The sequence below is a fragment of the Syngnathus acus genome, chromosome 19 (assembly GCF_901709675.1).
Source record: "Syngnathus acus chromosome 19, fSynAcu1.2, whole genome shotgun sequence".
Classification (NCBI taxonomy): Eukaryota; Metazoa; Chordata; class Actinopteri; order Syngnathiformes; family Syngnathidae; genus Syngnathus; species Syngnathus acus.
The window spans coordinates 5,600,979-5,611,668 of NC_051103.1; the positions used below are offsets into that span (position 1 = coordinate 5,600,979).

Below are 10,690 nucleotides of genomic sequence, written 5' to 3' on the forward strand. Positions count from 1 at the left end.
GGATATTTTTATTGCGGACATTGTGACACATGACAGCTGTGAGGTTAATTACAATTCGTACAACAATTTGAGAACGTGATGAGCTGTAGGCATTTCAACTCTACTTGTCTCGCTTTGAGATGAGGACTTACGTTGACTCAATTTAAAAAAAAATAATAATAATAATCTTGTCACTCTGATTAAAATGGTTCTGCCTCGCCAGGGCTGGCGCCCATGAATGAATAACAATGTCGGCTTTGTTCGCGTACAGTGGCGGCTCACCTTCGATGAATTGACACAATGCCCCCCCCCTCCACACATACAGCAGACCAAATTGCAAACAAAAGGTTTTTTAATCACCATGCCCTCAGAGCCCGGGCAGTCCAAAACAAGAGTGGAGAATGCTCGAGTGCGCGAGCAAAGAGTTACAACAGCTGCGGCTTAGCCAACGTCGCGGCCTCTTGTTTCAATTAGTGGGCCGGCATCCAAACCGCAAGAGCGCGCCACGATTGGAGGGAAAATATCCCTCCACTTTTTTTTCATCCCTCATTTCTCAGCCACCGAATAGGCCATCGTGGTTCAGTTAGCGGCGGGCGTGAGGAGGGAGGTTTCAAAGTGACATTCATTTATTTTAGTAGCATAAATAAAAATTTGTTTTGGTCCAAAACACTTCCTGGAAAGGGAACGCCTCTCAATTTAACATTCTGGCCTGGGAGGCCACTGGTGATGCCGCCCGTGACTAGCCGGAGGGCAAGTGTACAAGCGCTCATCCATATTTCACACGGCCGAGACAGATGAGGACTGCACGGGGGGGGCTCATTCTTAAAAGTGGGAGAAGAGAAAGCAAGGAAGGAGGATGATGATATCGTGCGTGTGGAGAAAGAAAATATGCCTGTGGCAGGAAAGAGAAACCAGAGCGGCTCATTACTGACCTCGGCATACGAGGGTGGATGGTGGGTGAGGGGGGGAGCAAAGATGTGGAAAATAAAAAGACACATTGCACACAAGGATGGTTAAAAAAAAAAGAAAAAAGATGAAGAAATGATAAAAAGATACGCCAGCCGGCTTTATATCGTTAGGGCGATTTCATCAGAGGGTGACAGCGGCATATTTTGGAGAGAGGCGTCACCGAGGAGCTCGACGGGTCAGTTAAGCGCACGGCCGAGAGACGCTCTAATGAGCAGTGGACCAAAATAAGCCAACTCTTGAGTTGTTTTTCAAACGGACGCTTCCTCGACTTATCTCCTTGGAAGAACAGAACAAGGCGAGCCAGGCTGTGTCCTGGACACCACTGTAATAAAAAACACAAGGCCACTGGGTTGCGTGCGGTGGAACGCGGGGTTAGAACCCCCCGTCGTAGGCGTCCGCGCGTGTGTGTATTCGGCGAGCCGAGACTTAACACCATCTCACACCCTGACAGCGTAATTGGAGTCAAGGCGAGCGAGCAGAAGGGTGGCAAGCCGAGCCAAAAATGACAAGTCAACAACGAGCCTCGGAGTAGGCGAGTGGCGCTTCGTGAAATGGTCTTCTCGGACCGGAATGCAAACGAGGCTTTCGTCGCGTTGAACATTTTGGACGAACCTGCGGGCAATGTTTGCTTTACCAACTGTTGGACGGAATGTTCTATAAATCTATCATGACGCGTGAAAAAATCCCCCAGCGCCTTGAAATAAAACAAGGAAGTCAACCATTTTGGTCCCCGCTGCGTTGGAAAAGGCTCTCCGGGGTGAGTCATTTCTATTAATCGGCGGATCGGGAGGAAGCATCGGCGAGTTCCTGTGCATTTTCTATTCCTTCTCCATAAATCAATTCGGCAGACGTGTCTTTGGAGGGCAGAGGGCAACGCAATCATCTCCCACGCAGCTCGGCGCCGACAGCTCCCCCGCCTCGGCCCTCCCACTCCTGCTAACAAATTACGCGGCGGCTAGCGAAAGCACATATTAATGAGTAAACAAAAAGCCATTTCATGAGGTCCTAATGGAAATAACAGCCCGTGGGGAAGCGCAAATGTGTTTGCTTTAAGTAGTCGTCCCGCGTATCGACTGCGATACCCTCATTAAGGGCGAGCGGCGATCCCCGAAGGTGCCAGCCAAGCGGTCGGCCGGGCGGGGAATATTTGTTTTGCGGGAATTGCTGTAAACACACACAAGTAGAGTGAAATTAAACAGGAGGTTGTTAGTTTGCCAATCAGACCTCATGAATCAAGGTGACGTGGACGGGGGTCAACGAGACGGCCGAGGGGTCCGGCGGACGTCTCCAAACTCTCTCAATTAATGTCACTTTGATAAAGCGCAAAACAGCTTAAGAGCTCCCCGATCAGACGTAATCCCGGCTAATAAGACGATCGCTGGCGCTTTCAGATAAAGGATGAGCTAAATATAGGGAGGAAAAAGAAAAGGAACGTCTTTGCACAGTGAATTCATTATGCGGCGGAAGATGTCATTGACACACATTTCAGGAGAATGGAAGAGAAGGGATTTGTCATTGTGGGAACTGCGGTGAAAATTATTTCAGAGATACTGAAAAGTCTGATTGCCCTATATTTCATTCCACTTTATCCTCCAATCGCTTTACTTGATCTTCTAATATCGTCTAATGTATTTGGGAGCCGCCGAATGATTTACACTTTCTCCGCGTAGCAGTGATATTACATTCCGTTTTGATTTTTATTCCCCACCCCCCACAAGTCTGGCAAAAAAAAAAAAAAAAAAAGTGCAATAAAACGATCATTTGGTTAACATTTTATCATTTTTACTGAGCAAACGTATTGAGTCATCTGTTGCTCTTCCGTGAAGAAAATTGTACAGACAGTAAAATTAAGCGGCTTTGAAAGAACGTTTTTTGTTTTTTTTTTCCGGTGCAAATAAAAAGCTGAGCAACACAGAGGAAGATGAATTGGGGAAAAAAAAAAAAAAAAGGGTGCAAAGTGCACATTCATTACACATCCCTCATTTAAGCACAAGGTAAGGAACATTTGTGCTCCACAATTTCATTCTTTGGTCCATTTCCACAAGAGTAAGACATTCCGCCAACTCAAAATCAAATACAGAACTAACATTTAAGTGGTGACGTCAACAGAGCATGTTGCTCATGCTCCGAGATCAAAGATGGCCAAGTTGAAGGAACGTTGGAAAGGTTTTCTAGGAAAGGAAAGAGCTCCATTATGGCAAGAGCGCAATCATTAAGGGAAGGACTCGAAAGGTTTCTTGTCATGAAAGTGGACCAGAAGAGGAAGTAGGACAGATGAGTGGCTTTGATACGCTCATCAAGAAGTAGAAGAAGAAGAGGAGGAGGAGGAGGAGGAGAAGAATGGCTGCCAGCTACTTAAGTTCTATTTGGCTCACTTGCTTTGGAGAGCTTTGCAAAAAGACAAAGCTCAAGATTGCAGGTGCAGAAGCTGGCCTGTGGAAAAATAAAATGTGAAAGGCACAAATGCAAATTGGTGATGTTAGATATGAGGTGGTGGGTGGGTGGGGTGGGGTGGGGTAGCGTCTTCACAGCAGGTAATCCGTCAGGGCCTCCCGTTCCATATTATGTTCGGCAGCAGCCTGGCGGCAAGATGTTACAGCTCTATTAGCTAACTAATCTGAGAGAACTTCACTTTATTAGCCCCGTAAGACTCCTGCCAAGACCCCTTTTCATCCTTTACGGATCCCTGGGCGCCAACCCCTCCCCCTCCTGTTGACGGTCTACCTCAATCTTTCGCCGCCTCCGCACGGATGTGTTACGAAACGGTGTCAAAGCACACGTCGACTATCCTCGGAGAAGTCTTTCAAGCAGCCTTGATTTGGGATTATCGAGCAGGCAAGACAAAGTCTTTTGTGTCCTAGCGTGAATACATTGATGAGAATCCAAATATTTGAAAGGGGTCAAGTGAGGACGACTTGTTGGCGCTACGCCGGCGGCAGTCTCGGTTTTTCACGGCGAAAGCAGCGCAGGGCCTCGGGCTGGGAGAGCGTACGGAAGCGTGGTCCGAATCGTTAATCATACCGCGAGAGGGATAAAGAACAACTGACAGATGCCGTAATCAAAACATCAGAGACGCTCGAACGACGTCGGCGGGCTTTGATCGCCGCTTTGTCTTTTCCGAGACGGTTGCATCGAAAGAAGCTCAAGGCGGCCCGAGGGAACATTGATTAAGTAAACAACTAGCAAGAGCGGCATGAGGGCCGATGGAGTCGGATGTCTTTTAGGACAGTATGAGAACTTTGATGACAATCCGACCAGCAGGACCATTTTCTTCAGTCAAAGATGAATCCTTTGTCGATATTTTTTTGGGGACACGGTAATAATCGCTGTTTTATATATTTGAAAAGCACCTCTAAAATCCTTATTGATTTTGGAAGATTTCCAAGTTATCTGAGGTAAAAAGATGGTCTTGAAACTTTTCTTGGCCAAAGTTTCTTGGCACAATCTACTTGGGCAACACATGAAATTAAGCGACAAAAAAACACAACAACAAAATAACTTGCCGGCAATATCCAAAACAAGGGATGAAGCTGAAGGGAAAAGTGTCCCCTTGAACGCAATTAATCAATTAGCCAGCATGTGAATCAATAGCGGCTGCCTGCCGGTTTGGCGGGCTGACAGCACTCAGGTGTAATTAAAATTGTAAGTATTGACGGGAGAAAAGACGGATGGAGCACTTCCTGCCCGCTCGGCTCAGCCCTGAGAGAGTGATTATCTTTTTGCGCGCGTGACTGCCGGCATCTGCTAGCTACGGCGTTACGCTGCTGCCGTCGTTGCCTCCGAGCTAGCTGTTAGCGCGCTGCGTCCGAGGTCGGGTAAAGTCACGCGACTAATCAGCCGCCTCTCACGCTGACACCTCCCGTTATCGTGAGGTCACCCCCATTAAGCGACAACCACTCCGAGCGCTAAGTGGTCACGTGCGACGTTAATTTGACGAATCGAAAGAAATTAGCACGGGATATTAGCAAACATAATACACCCTAGTTCCGTTTTTCGCAAAGCCAGCTGCACGAAGAAAATTGATGTTAAATAAAAATGGGTTCAAAATTTAAGCACTTATATAAGTATTGATGTTTTTTTCCTTCTTTTGGAAATTAAAAAGAAAACAATGAAGTGTCAGAATATGTCACTTACGCCTTGACTAATAGAAAAACATTTGCATTTGAACAACTTCCAAGCATGATTCAAACCTTGAAAATGACTTATTTGTGAAAAGTCAACGCACAAGTCTCATTTAAAAAGCAAAGGTGTCGAAACATTGACGAAGTGAAGAATGAGTCCCTGCAGCACGGAGCTTTTAGCAGGTGAAATATTGTGAGCGGTTAACAGCGGGTTTTGCAAGCAAGAAAAGGGACGCTTAAAAGGTTGTCAGAATCTCAAAAGGAAAAAAAAAAAATGACAGTTTATTGAGCAAGGACTAAAAACATGATTTTCAAAGCAGTTTCTTTCATCTCAAAAAGAAAAACGGACATCATTCGCAACCACCTGGAAGCGATAAAAGACTTAACACTTATCTTTAGGACTGCGTAAAACACAATCTCTTGCCAATACAAAGCGCCGTACAAATCAAAGCGAAGGCAATTTGGAATGTCCTCTGTCTTTTTCGCAACATGGCGACAGCTGTTTGCCGTGTTCGGATTGCGGCGTAATTGCAACACGCTTGCATATGGCTACGTCTGATTCATCCAACTGTCGTGGGGGAAAGGCAAAAAAAAAAAAAACGACGTTATCCCCCATGCTGTGTGTAACACTGCTGCTATGTGATCAGTAGCCTCTGATGACATCATCATTGAGTGCCAAATTGTAACTCCCGCAAATGATGCGGAAAAAAAATCATCTCGATCAATGCCAACGACGTATAGTGACAACCACAATTAAATGCCAACAATTAACCCCTCCAATCATGTGTTACCAAACATAAATGGTTTGGAACGGATTTCACGACATTTTTGTGGGTCGATTGTGAGCCATCACAGAAAAATGAGCCGCCGTGACCCATATTTCAGAATTGAGGTTTTGGCATAGTCAAATGAGAATGATCTCAGCTTTCCAATGAAGCGCTCGGCTACTACGCATGACATTATTTTGACTTATTAAATAGGAATAAGTAGATCCAACATGTCTCCTTTGATAAGTGTGCTGCCGACGACGCTAAGCTAAGCCGCAAATTAGACACACGTTGACATTTTATAAAACACCTCCCGTGGGCAAAGTGCAATCATAAGGTTCACGAGGTGACCTCCCAAGATTCCCGAAACGGATTTCGATTATAGACAGGCGCAGATCTGCATGAACGCCCCCTCCCGCCGAGGCTCCGCTCGCTTTCTGGTTCATTTAACCATGGGTGAGGCCGTCGACCACCCTGCTGGTCGCAGCACGCATTAAAGCCTGAAAGTTCAAGTCGGGCATTTTTTTTTTTTTTTGGAAAGGCGCGTGATTACATCACTGCTGAAGGCTTCCAGATGCTAATGTGGACTCTTGGAGAGTATCGAGTCATTAGGCAGAGAATAAGGCAAATACAGGAAAATGTGACTTGACAAGATTCCTTCAAATGAGTTTACATTGTTAGCGCTAGCGGGGAACAAAACAAAAAAGAAAACAAAAAAAGCGCCAGCAGCTTCAAAAGCAGAGCAGAATACACAATATTAGCATTCTACTTTTAACATATCAAAGAGTATTAAAAAAAAAATGAAGTCAAGCAGCTGTAGAAAAACAAGGCTTAAGTACAAAAGGTGCTTTTCAACCTCCGCCACCTCCGCCAAATGTAGCATGAAACGCGAGCCGCAATTGCGCATTTGTCACATTCTTCACAAGTCACTGTAAGTAAATAAAAGCACAACTCGGGAAGACATGATCTTGTAGCTAGCGATAATAGCAAAAGGAAACATCAAAAGTCTGCTGAATCATATTTACCCCAAATGTACTATATCAAGGGATTTGTGAATTTTTAGCTCAACTGACAAGAGAAAATTGCACTGTTCCAAATCGATTCGTCAAATCGCTCAGTCATTTCCGGTGAGTTACGAAGACGACGAGCGGGATGGAAACTCCCCCCCCCCCCGTGTCGGCACGGCAAATGAGAAGCGGCTCGCCATGCAATGAGGAAATTAGGAAGACGCTGGGCAGATCGTTTGAAGGGGGGGGGCGGGAAATGACATTGATTATTCTGCACCTTTGTCATTCGGGCGAACCCTCCGATGAGCGAGATGGCGCCGCCATTTTGCTCTGACCTTATCTGCACCTGCCACATTCAATTATGAAAGGGACTTTTGTGGCAGGAAGTTCTGGACACTAAGTACTTCTCGACGTTCGCTGGTGGTGTTCTCGTTATTCTATTTCGTATTTCCAAATTTACTGTTTTGCAAGCCGAGACAACATTCCTCGCCGCCGGCCCCCGATTTTCGATCATAAGTTTGTCACTATTGAGAATCCCTTCAAGCTCTTAACAGATTGTGTATGTGTTTTTTTTATACAAGCGAAAGCAGCCGAGTACTATTGATTTTGAATTCCATCCAACGTACTAAAAAACAGTTGAGCTAGCAAAGGTTGAAGGTCAAATTGGTACATGCGCTCTACCGGAAGCTACGAGTTAAGTTCACATGGTTGCTTGTCAAAATATGACCAGTCGTACTATCCAAGTCAAGTTTTTTGAGAGGTTATGTTTTACCCCCTTCCAGAGATGAGGAGCGAAAACTCATTCCCAAAGTGCTGGCAGCAAAGATTAATTTATTTTTTTCCTCTTCGAGCACAGGACACAGGTGCTCTGAGAAAGCAGACGTCACCCTGCTGTCAATTACAAGGAGTGACAAATCAAAGAAATCACATCCGCCGGTGACGTCTGATCACTCGCAGGGAGGTCTCGTCGCTTTTTATTATCAGATGGAAAAAAAAAAGAAGAAAAAAGACGTTCGTATCGTGCGAACAAATGCCGACTTGAAGAGCTCAATGACGTTCATTTTAAAAGCTCATTGAGATGCGTCCTTTCGATTTGGCTTTCAAGCCTCAGTAAGAGTTTTCAAAAAAGGGATTAGGTTCTTACATCGCGATCGACAACCTAGTCAAGCGAGCGAACAGAAGACCTGCATGTCCGAGTTTGTGCATTCGCCCACTGGTGATGTGAACGCATCCAATTTCCCAAAGCGCAATTGCAATCCAATCTCCTCAAGCCGTCAAAAAAAATAAAAAATAACCGTGTCTCGATGTTTGTGTAAAGTCAGAATTCCAAAGACACACTGCCAAAAAAAAGAATTCCCTCAAGGATGATAATAAAAAGGGCCTTGGAGTACTTTTCCCAGTGGCCTGGAGGGCTTATCTATTAGCATGGCTATGTGTGCCCAACAAGATTCAAAGTCCCAAAATAAACCTAACAGGGACCGCCACACCAACAAAGACACCTGGAAACTAACCAACAGAACCCGAAAGCCAAGTCGGAGCAATGACCCTGATGTTGAATTCAACTAAAATCATGGACTCTGTAGTATTTAAAGCCCGGAGGAGGCCATCCGTCTCCGCTTGGCGAGACTTGATGGCTCTTCAAGGCCATTCTCCCGTCGTTAAAAAAGCGTTTCACTCGGTTGATCGTTAAAAAAAAAAAAAAAAAAACGTTCTCTCCCACGCGGGGTCACTTTCAACCACGGGCCAAAATAAAACATCTCCTGGGTGCTTGGTTAAGAGAGCGCCAGAGCGGAAAGCTAAGGAATTGGGCAATGTCGGGACTGTTAATCCTGAGCACACGCGATTACCCGGCTCCTGTAAATGTCAGCCGCTCGGATGTGCCCTCGCGGCTATCCGCCTTGTTTTTTTTTTTTTTCAGCGAGCACCATCGAGTCTATCTTGAAATGTAATACCCAGCCTTGAATCCTAATCCGAACATCCGAGGTGAGTTGTGGAGAAGATCAGACACCTTAAATCATCACTTAAATGTCATTGGATGTATTCTGGACTAATTCTTTCAACAGTTTGAGAAACAAACAATGTGAGATACTTTCATTTTTGTAAAGGTCAACTTGTGGGAAATGCACTTGTTAGACATTAGTAAATCTCACACGACTGACTGTTTGCCCCCCACCCCCCCGCCCTTTGCTGCTTACCTTGACCAAGCGTGCAGCGGGTGCCGAAGAGGAGAGATAATATCCACGTGGCGTGCCACATCGATGAGCTCCAAGAGCCAGGCGACATGGTCCCACCAGACAGACGCGCAGAGGACAACAAGTGCCGCTTGTGCTGATGGTAGCCTGGAAACGGAGATGTTGATGAGCGCTCGAGTAGTGGTCCAACAATGTCCAGTTCCCCCAAAAAATTCTTGAAATTAATTAGATGGTTCCAGTTGGAGGTCCATTTCCAAGGGCTTTGAACTTGCGCCGTCCTTGGTGAGGTCACAGCAGCCCGCGGATAAACGGAGCCTCGGGAACCGGCTGGAGAGCCGCGCGCATCCCCCGGACCAAACTTCTGCGCTGTCACGCTCGGCAAAAGCACTTTGAGACAAGCGTTCAGAGGAAGAGGAGGAGGAGGGAGAAGAGGGAGCGGACGACACGGTCACAAGGGTCCTCTCGGAGCGTGCCGGGGGAGGAGGAGAAGGAGGAGAGCCCGGCCGGCTGTGTGGCTACGCGGCGGCGTGCGTGTGCGTCTGCTGACTACGAGCCCGACTCCTTTATGAGCACACATGAAGATGAAGAGCGGGGCGGCAAAGCGGGGCATGCTGACACTTAGAGGCCGAGAATGGAAACGCATTCTAGAACTGGCATCCCTCAGGAGAGGAGAGATGATGCAAAAAAAAGGACTTTGAAATGTTTGCATCGAAATTGTTCTCCGTATAACGAGGAGGGGGTTGATTTCCCATCCCTAGCCGTGATTTAAATCTCGTTTAAATCTGCATACATGACAGCGACGGTACATTGTCACGTTCAAAACACGACTTTTGGCAGATGGCGACGTGCCGTCGATTCAAAAGTGGCGAGAGGAAACAGCATGTGAGCGACAGATGGCCTCAATAGTCAAATAGAAGAAATAAATAAATGGAAAATACCAGATGAATATGCAGACTGGCCTGTTTGATGACAACTTGAAGGGGCGTGGTGGAAAAATATATATATTTCTTTTAAGACGAATCAAACTATTGTGGCTATTTCCAGAAGCTGGCTGGCTAATAAAGTCAAAAAGTGACAAGGTGATCTTAACGGCGCGAGGGCTCAGGTGGAATCCGAGGGAGCGAGCTTGGCTTTCCGCCACGTGTCAATTAAAGCGGGATGACGTCGAGGCCGCTGTTTCATCGCCCCCACCGCTGCTAACTTACAATCTGAAGGGACATACATAATGTGATCATGGTGAAGCAGCATGTGGTTCATCATGACTGTATCTTTTATTTCCGGGGAAGCAAAATGTTTGCAATCATTCGACGGCGATGAAAAATATTTTCTCATCTTAATGGTACAAACACGGACAGGAAGTAGTGAGCATCCTTCAACCCTGATTGGCCAAATTGACGCCACCTCAATTACATCTCCTTATTGGTAATGACGAGCTCGTTGTGAATGAATCACCTTCTGACACTTCGCCGAACAATATTCATAGCAATTATATTTTCCGGAGCAATTTCGGGGTGACGTAGTTGTCTGAATAGAAAAGGCCAGTTTGTATTGACATCACGCGTTCATCAGCTTTTGTGTCTTGCCCGGCGCTGAAAATAAGTTTCTTAATCACACATTGGACCTTGTTAAATTTTTACCCATTTTTTTTTAAGCCA

At 46.0% G+C, this 10,690-nt stretch overlaps 1 protein-coding gene across 4 annotated transcripts in view; it reads right to left on the bottom strand.

Annotated features, from left to right (window-relative positions):
- LOC119137947 (protein sidekick-2-like) overlaps positions 1-9,583 on the bottom strand; it is an 83,612-nt gene extending 74,029 nt beyond the window's left edge. For all 4 annotated transcript variants that reach the window (XM_037277517.1, XM_037277515.1, XM_037277516.1 and 1 more), the window contains exon 1: positions 9,039-9,583. In XM_037277517.1, the coding sequence (XP_037133412.1) occupies positions 9,039-9,126 (88 nt within the window). In that variant the 5' untranslated portion in view covers positions 9,127-9,583. The remainder of the gene's footprint in view (positions 1-9,038) is intronic.
- Positions 9,584-10,690: the final 1,107 nt, after the last annotated feature.